Below are 15,036 nucleotides of genomic sequence, written 5' to 3'. Positions count from 1 at the left end.
TCCAATCTATTTTGCAAAATCAGCATTTTATCTTTTCAATTCGTCTCTAGTAATCTGCATTGCATCATATAGTTTAATGTTTTAATTCTGAGGATGTGATTGGCCAGGCCTCCTTGTATAGGAGCTCTCCATCTCAGTGTTTAGGTTGAATATATATATATATACACTTTTGTGATGTAGTACAACAAACGTCGTTTCTCATCCACGTTGCTGCTAAAACAAAGAGGACATGCGATCGTCGGAGACGAGGACGTGTCAAATGAGGAAACGTCAAAAATAAATGTTGTGTAAAATTATAAAGCTGATCAAATAAAGTATAATAAAGATCATGAAAAGCATATATGAACAAGATATACATTAAAACTATTAAGATGAATGTCCATAAATAACTATAGTAGGAGAAACTGTGTGTGAAATCTCAGTTAACGTAGTTTCTATCTGGTGAAATGATAAAACCAGTAGTTTTGTGTAACGTCTGATCTCCGATAGTTTTAATTTTAATGTACTTTTATATCGTCTCTGAATACGAGCACACATTCGCTAAAACCTGGTGCGACTGAGGGATTCTTGTATAATTTGGGACCTTTAATGTGAAGTTTTGCAGGATGTGGTTTCCACAGTAAAATAGCGTTTTATTTGGATGTGATGTTTTTTTAATAGCGAGGTGAGGCGAGGCGTAGCCAAACACCTTTAAATGTAAGAGCAGTGGAAAAATATGCCGACTCAAAGATTTTCCATATGAAGTGTATTTATTGTTTTACAGCGTTCAATCAAAGATTTCTCGGTGTCGTCGTGCAACAGAGAAGGTCGACGGCGCGGGGAGAGATGACTGGTAGGAGGGAACGTGAAGAAAAGCCTAAAACAGACGGATAAAACACGCCGCTCTTTCCACCAGATCAACTTTTATCATCGGCCGAAGCGTCTGGGAGGATTTCTGGTCTCATTGGAGTTATGAGATTAAAGTTTCTTTTGTTTTTAACTCTACATGTGCTGGATGTGAGCGTACGACGAGGCGGAGGAAGTCCTCTGGCTTCAGGCTCGGTGGTGATGGAGATGTGGGGGCGGAGGTGGGGTGGGGGGGTCTACGAGTCAGTGACAGACATGGTCTCCATGGCGGTGGGGAGCTCTCCTCCTCCTCCTCCCTGCTTCTTCTTCTTCCCTCCGTCCTGCTTCTTGGATTTCTTGGACGTCTCCTGATCGATGGGAGCCGGCTTCACGAACTTGATGATCTCAGTCAAACCTGCAGGAGGAGAAAGACGTCCTCAGTCTCATTAAAAAAAAAAAAAAAAAAGGTGGAGACAACAGAGAACTTCACACGTGTGTGGCAGCAGGAAAAAAAAACATTTCTATTAATTCAGAAAAAGAAATGATAAAGAATTTGTGAGGACAGCTACTGGAATTTCTGGACTATGGAGCGCACCGGAATATAAGCCGCACACACCAAATTTCAAAAGAAAAAAAGAAAGGCGAAAGTTACGTGATGCACCTGAACGCATCACCGGAGACATGAAGCTCATTAAACCCTAAAAATTTATAAATTAGCCGCGTCGCAGGGTTCAGAGCGTGTGAAACAAGTCGCGGCTTATAGTCCAGACATTACGGTAATTTGTTTATTATGGTTAGGGTAAATTAAAAACAAAAAGTTCCAGTACATTACCGCGATGAATTTCAAATGAAACAATTCAGATGCAGTTGACGTGCAGATTCAAAATGTGAAGAACTGAAGCATTTTCTTTAAATAAAATTCCTTCAGTCAAGCTGACAATGAAGTTTGGAGGTGTGGAACTCATTAAAAAAATAATCACCAGACGCTCGCTGGGTTTCCTCCTTTTTAATGCTCTGCCTCTGCTTCTGGTGGTTTGTGGGCCTTTCTGACCCAACTTCAACTTTTCCATTTACCTTCACACATTTTAAGGAGCTGAAACTCCTAAACCCTTCATCCAGTTTGAATGTGGATGTCCTCAAATGGAAGCTGAGACTCTGCACTTTATGTCCATTATAGAACTGTTACTGGAATATAGTTCACTAAACAGGTAAACAAACAAAACAAAACAAACAACCTTGTGTCAAGTGTCCTGAGGCTGGATTTTCTCTTATCCTGATAACTTCAAGGATTAACTCTGGGTTTCCTGTACTACGACGCTCGCTCACTTCTCACCAGGATAAATCACCGTGGTAACTGACGCTGAAAGTCTAACCTGCTCTGGACCAGGTTATGTTCTAGATAAGAGGTCAAAGCCCCGCCTCCTGACCAATCAGATCTCTTGGAAAATGACCTGCCCATTCTTATATGATGGCGATTGGTGGGCAGGTGCAGCACTAAGGTGCAGCGGAGAGGAGAGGAGAAAGTAACTGAGAGCGATCTTTTTGACATAATAAAATAAATCCTGGTCTCTGAGGCTTTGAAGGATGTTTTTGTCAAGTCTGTTTATCTCCACGAGGGTTGATCTGGAATAATGAGCTCAATGATCACACCTGACAGAACTGCAGAAACATGAATTTATGGAACGCAGAACTACTCATGTCGTCACGGTGATGAATTAATATTCCAACACAAAACAAACAAGAGAAACTCAGCCTCATAACAACTGGATGGCAAATCTAAACTAAAAGAAGATCAGTGAGGAAGTTTCCCGACACGTTTCTGCTGTAATAAAGTAAAATTGATCAGCGGAGGTGCTGTCCGTTTATATCGCTGATATATTAATATCGTATAATCTCACCAAGTCACACATTAACAAGTCAGGAATGTTCTGGCTTTGGCTGCAGCAGCAGTGTTGCTTTTATCTGCTGGATGTGTTTTAATTCTTCATAATCTCTGAGAATAACTGCTCCTTCAGTAATCTGTAAACGGCTCTGCAGGATTTCTCTGTGTGTGATTGGTCAGACGCTGCAAACCCCGCCCCTTTTACGTGAACGCACACACGTCGGTCTGGGTTGATAACCCGCTTTGTAGTAACGGTGATCTCGATAAGTCAACCCAGGAAACAGAGAGAGATCCTGGATATGTTGATCAGGGTTGGTAGTACAAGTCTCAGGTATTGATGGACGGCACTGTAATTAAACGGCAGCACTGACCAGGAGGCATGAACGGCCGCAGCACCTCAGGAACCACGATGCCCTCCTCCGTCTGGTAGTTCTCCAGGATGGCGCACATCACGCGCGTCGTCGCACACATGGTGGCGTTCAACATGTGGACAAACTCCGCCTGCAACACAGACAGACAGAGAGACAGAGAGACAGAGAGACAGAGAGACAGAGAGAGAGAGAGAGAGAGAGAGAGAGAGAGAGAGACAGAGAGACAGAGAGAGAGAGATTTAATACCAGGAGAAGTGACCCGTCCATCCACGGTCAAAGTGCCTCCTCACCTTGTCCATCATCTTCTTGGTCTGACCGTAGCGGATGCGGAGGCGCCTGGCCTGGTAGTCGGTGCAGTTTGAGCAGGAGACCAGCTCCCTGAAGGCGGCGGAGCCGGGGAACCAGGCCTCCAGGTCCAGCTTCTTACTGGCTGCGTGGTTCAGGGCGCCTGCGGCGACACGGGAGACGGATGGACGTGTTGAGAGCCGCAGTGGACGACTCAACGTCTGACCCACCGGGAGCCGGACCCACCTGAGACGATGTTGACGATGCGATACGGAATCCCCAGAGTCTGGTAGAACTCCTCGGCGGTGCCGATCATCTCGTCAAACATCTCCCAGGACTTTCCGTCGTGAGGGGAGGCGTACACGAACTGCTCGATCTGCAGGAACAAGACGTTCTGGGTTCAGGGCTTTCGAACGGGCCTCTCGTCGTGTTCTCGGCCGCCTCAGTGACCACCCACCGACCTTCTCAAACTGGTGCACCCTGAAGATGCCGCGGGTGTCCCGGCCGTGGGAGCCCACTTCCTGTCGGAAGCAGGTGGAGTAGCCGGCGTAGCGGATGGGCAGGTCCTCGGGTTTGAGCCACTCCTCCCTCAGGAAGGCTGCGATGGGCTGCTCCGAGGTGGCGATCAGGTACTTCTCGTCTATGGCGCCGTCGTCAGACTTCTCGCTGCTCTTACCGATGACCTGAGGGGAACGCCGGCGGACGTCAGAGGCGAGGACAAATGAAAGCTCCAGTTCAGAGAGACATCGTTCGTTTGACTGACTTGTTGGTGCAGTTTTCCCTCCAGAGATTAGTAAGATTTAAAGGTCCTCTATTATACAGATTTTCTACAATTTCACATCTCTATCATGTGTCCAACATCAGAGTTAAAGTGTCCTTTCCAAGATCCAGCCTTGGTCCTGAGTGTCATCCAGTCTAAAAGTCCCTCTACTGAGAACAGAGCTTTCCGGTGTTTCAGATTAAGTGGTTTCCCTGTTAACTGGTGACGCTTTAATGTCACTTGTTGCTGCTAATATCAGATGTTAAAAACCCGACAGAAATCTGTAGCTGTCCTGGTGAACGGCATTTATAATGAAGTTTCCAAGTGTCAGACCTTTTGTCAACGATGGACGCTGAAGGAGGTCGGTCACTATTTAACAGGGAAACCAGCTAATATGAAACACCGGTGCGATGTGCTAATGTGTACAGTGGATTTATCGCTATGACTCGTATAAACAATGTCGTTCAACCAGTTTGAACCAGAAGAAGAGGCTCCTGAAGATGGTGAGATAAAATTATTGTGTCTGAACATAGTTTGGTCTTTAGTGTCGTTACACGTACTACCAAAGTAGCTAACGCCAACTCCTGTTAACTGTTGCAGTTTTTCTTAATATAATGAATTTATTCAGTTTATCAGTAAGGCAGAGCTCCACTACCAGAGGGAGTGGCTATTTCCCCTCATGATGTCATGAAGAGGAAAATCTCTGAATCTCCTGTATGAGCATTAAAGTTAAACCATTAGAAAGTGAATTTTGCATATGTCACTTTAAAACATTAAATGTCCCTTTTTGTCCTAATATATGGCCACTTGTTATCTGCTGCATATAAAAAGTTTTTATCCACTGATGCAGATGTCGCTGGAGAAAATGTTCACTTTGTTTAATTTCAAAAAGACTTTGCATCCTACATTCTTCATCTACTGTGTAGTGTGCCGCAGCAGTACTTCACACTTTGTGTTTTTACCACTACAAAGCACGATGAACGCCGTTTTAAAAAAAAAAAACCAAAAAAAAACGACAGCTTTTCATTAAAAGCATTGTCGTGGGAACTGAGCCTGTAAAATATTCAACTGAAGATAAAAAAAATAGATAAATCATCAGAATTACTATGACAGCAGGAAACCGGCTTTTTTTGCTTTATAGGGCACAGATATAAAAATATTTGGAGAATTTAGAGGCCTTCTATTTGGATTAATCATTAAAAAAAACTGCTTAAATGTAAAGAAAATCTGCTGGAAAGTATAAATCTGATCCTGAAACCTTTATTATTGAAGGTTAAAATTCTCACTGCATGTCTTCAAAACCTAATTATTAACAATCTCAACCTTATCGCCACCTGGCAACACGTTTGTTTTGTTGTTTGTTTTTTTTAAATCAGAAAACTGACGTTATCAACGTGACGAATTAAGTTTTACATAAATGAGAAAAAGTTGAAAGGGACCATCTTTGATCATTTGGACCCATGAAAGGTAGAAAAACATGACAGGCGAGAGGCAAACAAACAACAAAACAAACAACAGGGTGCTGCAGTGAGAGTCTGAGACCCTGGAGTTCACCGAGGAGGCGGGTACCTTGTAGAGCTCCTCGTCAAACTGGCTGAGCTGCGCCACCTCCTGCATGACCTCCTTCCTCATGAAGAAGGGCGTGTACAGCATGGTGTAGCTCTTGCTGTGGAGGACTCTCATTGCGTAGTTGATCAGGGCCTGCTCCAGGAACACCAGCGGACCCTGAACGCAAAACAGAGGCAGAGGACGAGTCCAGTTTTCCCGGCGTGTAAAACCTGTCGAGCCGCACGCCCGACCGCCTCACACACTCACCTTCAGGAAGTAGCCCCTGCTGCCGGCCACCACCGCCCCCCTCTCGCCGTCAAAGCCATCGATCATGACCACCAGGTCCACGTGGGAGTACTTCTTCTGGGCGCTGCAGTCGCCCCAGGTGCGCTCCACCTTGTTGTCGGCGTCCTGTGGAGAAGTTGGAAGCCATGACGCTCTCCGGTGCGGAATGCCAACGGCTCCCGGCGTCACGCTCACACGTTCAAAAGGGGATTTTTGTTTACGAGCATCATGTCGATTTGATGTTTTATAGCCAAAGTTATTGTTTCTGAGCTTCTGCCTCCTGAATTAAAGTCTGTGCAAAGACGTGGTGATTATCTCCAACAGCCGTCTTTTGACCAAAAGACACATTATTGTGATTTTCCACTAAATCAAATTGGTTTCATCCTTCTCTTCCAGCATTTTTCAGACAATTTGGACATTTTAGAATATGATACATCAGGCATTGCTCCACACAGAATAAATGAAAACAAAGTTGACTATCAAATAAGACGTAACGGCGACTAATATAGGCACAGAAAGGATGAAATTAACTGAAACACAACAAACACTATTTTTTTTACGGGAGGAGTTATAGTCTTATGGCCACTATAAGGAAGGACAGTTTAACCATTTTATCTCTTTTCTAGGTAGTTCTGCTTGTTTTTCTTCCGTTTTCCATTGTTTGAGCCGTTTTTTTCATTTTCTCATATTCAGTTATTGTGCCTTTTTAAAAAAACCTTTAACAAAGAGATAAGTCATATTAAAAATGAATTGTTTGTGAATAAAATAAAAGAGACTAAACGCTCCCTAGCTCCCCCCGGTGGCGGACGCCTGCACCAACCTCATCGTTGCTGATGGGCACAGACGGGTGCAGGAGGTTGCCGATCTCCCTCAGGTACTCGAAGCGCTCCGCCTCCAGCTTTATCCTCTCGCCGTCGGTTTTCTCCGCCGCCTCCTCCACCAGCAGGCGCACCTTCTTGATCTGAGACACCGTCAGGGCCTGGGACGGAGAAACGAGTCAGCAGGCGAATAATGTGACCGCCGCGCCGCCGCGCCACAGGCACCGTTAATCGTACCGACAGCGTCTCGGCTGTTAGAGACTCCACGTTCTGCGCTTCCTCGGGTACGTCGTCATCGTCGCCGACTGGCTCCTTCTTCTGCAGGGACAAATACCAGGTGGTGGTCAAAGACACGCCCACATCTCTCTAATCTGACCGGGTGAAGCAGAACCCCGGGAACATGGAATGTCCTCAACAGTTACTATTACACCAAGTGCTTCTGAACATGAAATAAGTTTTCAGCCACATTCTAATCGTACCATCATGAAGCTTTAAATATCAGATCTGGCTGCATGGCTCAATCATCTCTATTGTGACTCCGTTACTTTCATCAAAGAGAAACAAGCAGTGCGGCGCCATCTGTGGCGTTTACCTTCATCTTCTCCCCGATGCTCTTGCTGCAGAGGTTCTTTGCTTTGTTGAGGTTGTCTGCGGTGAAGCGGCCTGTAGGGGGAGACGTCGCAGTGTCATCACGGGATGTGCGTGCATAACCCGTACTTTTCTTTCTCAGTGGAGATTTGCGGGGAAGTTGTGGGCTAAAGCCGTGAATATACTGCACAAATATCCACCAATCCAAATGTTTTAGTGCAAATACATAGAATACAAGCAGGAAAACGCAACATCTTCAAAATAATTGCAGTTTTAACATCATGCCAATTCTAAACGATGCATCCTGGTATAAAATACAGTGAAATGTCTCTTTCAATACTGCTGCGACTACAAGTGCAACAATGACTCCAGACCAGACCCTCTGGTAGACCTGACCTGACCGGACCCTCTGGTACCCTGGTTTTGGGCAAGGACCATGTGTTTGAAGCATCTTTAGGCTCAACTAACATTCCCTGGGACATTCACCGTATTTAAAGGTCGAGGATCTCAACGAATCTGATTAAACTCTATGGCACCGTGTGTGTGTGTGTGTGTGTGTGTGTGTGTGTGTGTGTGTGTGTGTGTGTGTGTGTGTGTGTGTGTGTGTGTGTGTGTGTGTGTGTGTGTGTGTGTGTGTGTGTGTGTGTGTGTGTGTGTGTGTGTGTGTGTGATTAAAATCAATAAGACAGAGTGAGATTACACATTAATGAGTGGGAAGTTACTCCTTTTGCTGCTCCAACTTTTGGTCCAAACATGTTTTGTTTTTGTTTTCTGCAGATTCTTTTCAACGTGGGATGGGTTGAAATCACCAGTTCCTCCTCAACTTCACGACGTTGCGTCCGTCTGCAAACTAGACGTTAGTGAAGTGAACGCGCAGCTTGTTACAAGCAGGCGAGGAATAACGAAAAGTAGCAGCACTTAAGACCAAAAAGATTCGAGCTGCACAGATTCCTCGAGTGACTCGATTAAGAAATGTTTTAAAATTATTTTCTGTGCCTCGTTTAATTGAACTTAAAGCTCACGTTTTGTACGGACTCTTTTTAGTGTGACAACGTGCTCACGCCACAGGTCCCGCGCCCGCAGCACTGCAGTGTTTTGATAACGTGTAGATTTGCTGCAAGACGACAGAATGTCAGAGGACGGGACGGAAAACAGCGAAAATTAGCAAAGTAAACACAAAGTGAAATTAACCCTTAAAAAGTCTTAGAAGGAAACAAATTTGTTGTTGTGATCCATCTTATTTTCTACTGTATATTTATAATTGAGTGTGTTAGGGCCTGATATGTAACGACGACCAAATTTGTTATAAAATATGATGTAACAAAACCCAAAATGTAATAACTGGTCAATAATGTAACAAGACGCTGAGACTAAAACTTAAAAAAATGTAATATTACATTATGGGGCAGGCAAAATATCTTTCACCTAATAGTGTAATAATTTTATTACATCATAAAGTGAGTCAATGATTTATGGTTTGGACTTGAACTGCTTCACTTTTAATAACAGTGAAAGAATGAGTTCTAAAAGTTTGGACTATTTGTTTATATTAATATCTACATAATTTATGGTATTTATGTATGATTGCTGTCGCCCAAATAATTTATAGTCTTCTATTCTCCATAACATGTAATCTAGTTCTCAAATCATCAGTACAAAATCATGTACAACATTAAACATACTAAGATCACATTTAAATTCTTGTTAAATCTTTTTACTTTATTGACCAGTTATTACACTTTGGGTTTTATTACATTTCAGGCTCAGCACTTTTGTTACATTATCAACCAGGTATTACATTATTGTTCATAACACTTCAGGTCATTATGACATATCGGGCTCTAACAGGGCTTTAATTGAGCTAAAGTACGTTCAATACAATTACTCGATGTAATACACAATAGATTACTCGATTACCAAAATATTCCATAGCTGCAGCCCTAATTCCAAAATAAACCATGTTGTATTTATATTTCCAATATCGATATATCGTAAATTTCGACATATCGCATCTCAAAGAGATTGAACTGAAACATTGTGGAAATGAATTGAAGTTCTTATATATAAAGAGATGAGCCAGCCTCTTGGACAAGAGAGGAATGTGACAGGTGGCATCAATAACTTCACCTTTTCATTTATCAGAAACAGAAAAGCCACAGAGGCGACAGACTTTAGGTGGATCTGAGGTTGTGTGGCTGCAGTGTAAGGTGAGGTTGACTCTTAAGGTGGATGTGAGGTTGTGTGGCTGCAGTGTAGGGTGAGGTTGACTCTTAAGGTGGATGTGAGGTTGTGTGGCTGCAGTGCAGGGTGAGGTTGAATCTTAAGGTGGATGTGAGGTTGTGTGGCTGCAGTGCAGGGTGAGGTTGAATCTTAAGGTGGATGTGAGGTTGTGTGGCTGCAGTGCAGGGTGAGGTTGACTCTTAAGGTGGATGTGAGGCTGTGGGGCTGCAGTGTAGGGTGAGGTTGATTCTTAAGGTGGATCTGAGGTTGTGTGGCGGCAGTGCAGGGTGAAGTTGACTCTTAAGGTGGATCTGAGGTTGTGTGGCTGCAGTGCAGGGTGAGGTTGACTTGACATGTTGCTGCTCGGGATTGCATCAGATTGCACGTTCACACCCGGCATCGCTAAGCTAACCCAGCATCAACAGACCTCCCATATCAAACTGTATACGAAGCAACAACAAAAAAAAAAGACTGAAATCATTCGATGACAAGTGTCTGACCCTGTAGTTAGAAGATGTTAAACAGCCACAACAATGAAGGAGAATCACACGGTTCATTCAAATTAGCCGATGCTAACGTTAGCTCGCCCTGCTGTGACAGCAAACCATGCGTCAGTCAGATTCGGTTAGAAATCATTGTTTAACATACCGCAACAGATTTAGTTGCTGCATATTACGCACACATGGACTTATTTATGAATTATTGTTTGCTCAAAAATACGGCACTATCATAATACAGATAGCAGCACGTAAACTTCTATAATGGAGCCAAACAGAAGTGAAAGCAAGGATTTTCATCATTATGGAGACTCACTTTATACGTGGCAGAGAGCATAGTTAATGAGAAGAGTTGCTCTTAAAGATGACTTTATAAATAAGATTATTTTACATTAATGTGCCGAATGAAAGACAGCCTCCATACAAATGGGAGCACATGTTGAGATCTCCAAAATTATGAAAGATTTAGCTATAATCGAAGAGGAAGTAGAAAAACAGCCAAAGTTTAAATGGGGTTCGGGTTACCCTAACGTTAGCATCGTTAGCCACCGCGTTAACTTTGCGCTATAACTTCATCAATTTAAGTCGCGGCTCACATTTTCTCCATTCCGTGTCCGCAGCCATCAGCTTATCCACTAGCGTGACATCTTTAAACCGCTTCCTCTGTGTTTCGCGGACGAGCTCTGGGTCGCCGCCTTTGTCGGTCCGGAAAAGGTCTAAGTCAAGCACCATGTTTGCACGCTGCCTGAGTCCCTCTGCCTGTGTGCTAAGTGAGTGTGAGTGTGCGCGTGCTTCCCTCACAGGCTGAACGACACGATGACGCAGCGGCCGGGATGCCAGGTCTGATGCTCAGGTCACTAACCCGCAATCACAGAGCACAATGCGTAAATAACGTTTAATCAAGAGGGTTGTTTTTTTATCCCACACCAAATTTAACATTTGAAAATAAAGGATAAAAGATAATTCCTTTATAATATTATATCAACGATATTTTTTTTTCCTCTCTCTGGTCATATCTTCACAAGTGTATTATAAAAAAGTGGAATTCCTGAACTGTTTTTTTCAGAAAAGTGCAACATAAAACTGTGTAACGACAACCGCCAGGGGGCAATAAACACACTGAGGCATAGCGTGGGGGTTTAAATGAAACAAGCAAATGCATTATTAAATCCTTACTTAAACATGTAATTATTTAAACTTGAATTTACATACATACATAAATGTGTCATTAAATGCGTCCTCAAGTCATTAAATACCAATGCATTTTATGTAAAAAAAACAAAGCAAAAAGCTTTGCAAGCAGCTTTGAACGGGTCCTCACTACTTGTGGGACTCCAACTGAGAATGTCAGTCAGCATATGTGTACTGCTCTCTCTATAGCCGCGGTACCACCACAAAACAGTACAGTTAAAATGTTGGCGTGGTTGTGAACGACGTGGTTGTGAACGACGTGGTTGTGAACGACGTGGTTGTGAACGACGTGGTTGTGAACGACGTGGTTGTGAACGACGTGGTTGTGAACGACGTGGTTGTGAACGACGTGGTTGTGAACGACGTGGTTGTGAACGACGTTGTCGTCCGAGTTAAAGCCTTGAGCCTCAATTCTCCGTGACACAGCTTAAATTTCTCACTGTGAACAGCAGCGTCCAACCAGCTGAATCTCTTCTCCTGTTACTGAGAGGAGCGTCTGCAGCTCCTTGAAAGACCGCGTTGTGTCGGGCGCCGACTTTTCAATAAACCAAGTTAACAAAACAACCAGTGAGCACAAAGCGGCGTATGTAAACAAGAGTGGGAGGGTTTTACGGCTGATTCATGAAAAGATCAATTATATATTAAATTATACAGTCTTTTAAAGCATTATCATAGAGAGGGACAAATACAGCTTTTATTTTACAACGCACATGCAGCCGAACTTCCTGTCTCACCATCTTCTTCTCTGGAGGAAATGGCTGAGGATGTTTTTTTTTTTCTATGTGTTTATATGAACATTCAGAATTGTATTAAAGTTAAACACCTTTAGACATTAATCTGCTTCTTGAAGAACTGCAGTAGGATTTTCTAATTCTAAACTTTTCTGAATGAGTGAATGAGCTTGACACAGACCACAGGGAAGAATTGTTGAAAATATACTACAACAATGTGTTGTTTTTTTATTATTATTAGGATAACATAAGCAATAAAGAGCACGATTGTGTCCGGCACATTAAAGCTCATTGTGTCATTGGGATGCATCATGCCCTGAAAGGATTTCACCCTTTCCTCCATTCGTGTGATGGGCTTCACTTTCCAGTGCTCATTTTCCTCATCGAAGAAAGCTCTGTTCACTATTTTATTCTTCTTCTTTGAAGGAATAAAGTTTTCTATGATCAGATGCCTGAAAGACAAGCACAGGAATGAAGCATTAAATCCACAAAGCAACATGTTCATGACTCAACAGGAGGGGCAGGATGTCGTGCCACATTCATTGGGAGAACTGAGGAACAGTTTCATTTCATTTCCTTGGGACATGAAGTGAGCCTGGTGAATTGTTTAAAGTCGTGCTGAGTATGGCGCAGGCTCCCGGCTCTGCTCCCAGCTCTGCTCAGCTATGTTCCATGTGATACTGATGGGTGCCGACTCCGTACTCCGTACTCTGTACCAATATCGGCCCCGATCCGATATCTACCAATCTGATCGGGACATCCCTAATATATATATATATATATATATAAAAATAAATGAATGAATAAATGAATAATTGGAAATAAATAAACATGGAAACAAGTACGACAAGGTGAAAATAAGAGCTGGGATGGACTTTTGGTGAATTATAAATCAATTGTTTAAACACACCTGTTACATCTGGACTTGACCTAACCTGTCATACCTCTGTACCCACTGAGCAAGCAACGTCCATAGACATCCAAAACACGTCCAAAACACGTCCAAAACACGTCCAAAACACGTCCAAAATATGTCTGTCCGTCCAGGCCATAATCTTGACGTCTATTTGACAGCCTGAACTAGTTGAAAATAGACATTTTAACCACTGGACGTCTATTCAACAGACACAACTAGTTGACAAATGACATAAAAATGATAGACATTATAAGAATGATTTACATCTAAGACAGCCAGAATCAGTTGAAAGGTCACAAGCTGTCTGTTAAGTCCAACTGCCTGTATAATTATTGATTTGTCATTAAAATATTGAGGGATGTAGATCATGACAGGCAGGAGGAGACAGCGTGTGAAGTTTAATGAACAATGTCTGAGATATGACCATTTATTGTTTTGGTCACAAGACATTGAACTTTTGAGGTCTCCATGGAGAAACTGGCCACTTTCATAACCTTTCATCTTGTGAATACAAATATGTACATCAGTAAATGTTTTGTCAGCACTTTCAATTGTCATTGTCAAGTATCATTGTTAGTTTTTTCAGTGGTTTCTCACTGGCTAGAGCTCTCGCTTTACAGACATATGATTGTGGGTTTGAATCCAGCTGAAGGTGTCAAATTAACTTGTGTGTGCATGTGTCTCCTCAGGTTTCCGTCAACAATCCAAAGACATCCATGTGATGGTAAATGGTAATGCTAAATTACTTCTATATGTGTCCTATGATAAGACGGATGACCTGTCCTCATTCTGTTGAAACGTATTTTCATTGACGTCCATATGACGTCCAGACAAGACGTGAATACAACGTCCAAGAAAGACGTCTAAACAACTTTCCTTCTGGCTGAGGTGGAAGAATATTCTGGTTCCCGGCTTTCTATGTTCCTCTCAGATACTGGCTTTGTTTGTTGTTTAAGTACTTTATTTGGACTAGAGTTACATTTCTAAGTTTTAATGGTACATTTGAATTCATCATGAAGTCATTTTATTTAATGTTTAATTTCAATCATTTAAAACAATGAATAAGCTGTACATCGGACCCTCTGCCACACTCTCGTCCTCACCCGACCTCATTACCTGGAGCGTTATCTCCTCATTACATTGACTCGAGCTCCATCGAGTGGGTGAACATAAGAACTGCACATACGGCCAGTGAAAAGGTAAAACAAAGAAAGCGTGGATTAGCATGTATAATGGCTCCAACACTGTTTATAATATTGATGTTGTTTGTTAAATAGAAGGAATGTTTGTGTCATGTGTAGATATTTGCAGCTTAATGTTCCTTTTTGAAACGTTTGATCCACAGAAAAGCTGGATAACAACCATATGTATAAGACCTTAAAACAGGAGGCTTCGAACCACCTTCAGCTCCATTGTCAGTCTTCACAGAGTGGATCTCTGTCTTATCCATCTGTCTGTCCTCTCCTCTGTCCCCTCACCCCAACCGGCCAGCAGGAAGCCTCCACCTCTAAGTCTGGTTTCTGCAAAGGTTTCTTCCTGTTAGAGGGAGTTTTTCCTTCCTGTGCTTGTATATATAATAAAGAGCAATGACATGATTTATGATGGTTTTATTCTTTTAAAGTTGTCACAGGTATTTGTTGAAGGTTTGTCATGGACATTTACTCCTTCCCTGCTGAAGAAACTACAGTTACTCTCCATTCTTGTCTTTTGTTTTGCTTCAAGCACCACACACTGTTACTGGATGAATGAAGGAGGCAGAGCAGTTTAGTAGCAGACCTCTGACCCCAAGGCTTCACTGTGGTTACAGCTGACCTCTGACCCCTGACCCTGAGCTTCACTGTGGTTACAGCTGCAGCAGAGTTAGACAACTTTGTCAATCATGTACGCAGCAGGTGTAAAACAGAATAAACTTTTGTTCCATGGCTCAGCATCAATTGGGGATATGAAATGACACAGGTGCAGTGGTGTGAAATGTAAATGTAATACAGAATTTAGAATAGAGCAGAGTGGAGTCGGATGTGACACTTTTCTTATTTTGTCCTTAAGGTAAGGAAAAATGACAAATAGAATCAAAGCATAAACTATTGTTTCAGGATGTCTATTTGTAAGAATACTTGAA

The 15,036-nt window shown here is 42.7% G+C and overlaps 1 protein-coding gene across 1 annotated transcript; it reads right to left on the bottom strand.

The window, feature by feature from the left end:
• Positions 1 to 724: 724 nt before the first annotated feature.
• Positions 725 to 10,859, bottom strand: sars1 (seryl-tRNA synthetase 1). Its single transcript, XM_080470122.1, has 11 exons — positions 10,676 to 10,859; positions 7,367 to 7,437; positions 7,012 to 7,092; positions 6,777 to 6,935; positions 5,939 to 6,082; positions 5,693 to 5,848; positions 3,825 to 4,046; positions 3,610 to 3,739; positions 3,369 to 3,526; positions 3,079 to 3,208; positions 725 to 1,240 (listed from the first exon to the last, which is right to left on the bottom strand). Exons 1-11 carry the CDS (start codon positions 10,809 to 10,811, stop codon positions 1,083 to 1,085), a joined length of 1,545 nt encoding a protein of 514 aa, XP_080326248.1. The 5' UTR covers positions 10,812 to 10,859; the 3' UTR covers positions 725 to 1,082.
• Positions 10,860 to 15,036: the final 4,177 nt, after the last annotated feature.

Source organism: Lipophrys pholis (assembly GCF_963383615.2).
Source record: "Lipophrys pholis genome assembly, chromosome: 8".
Lineage (NCBI taxonomy): Eukaryota > Metazoa > Chordata > Actinopteri > Blenniiformes > Blenniidae > Lipophrys > Lipophrys pholis.
The sequence above is the reverse complement of the archived record's forward strand: the minus strand, read 5'-3'. Positions and strand labels throughout refer to the sequence as shown.

Excerpts from the sequence above, each read along its gene's own strand:
- sars1 (XM_080470122.1), bottom strand. The coding sequence starts at position 10,811 with ATGGTGCTTGACTTAGACCTTTTCCGGACCGACAAAGGCGGCGACCCA. Across the intron at positions 7,093-7,366 it reads GCATCGGGGAGAAGATGAAG|AAGAAGGAGCCAGTCGGCGA; the intron begins GTAAACGCCACA and ends TTGTCCCTGCAG. Across the intron at positions 3,209-3,368 it reads CCAAGAAGATGATGGACAAG|GCGGAGTTTGTCCACATGTT; the intron begins GTGAGGAGGCAC and ends TCTGTGTTGCAG.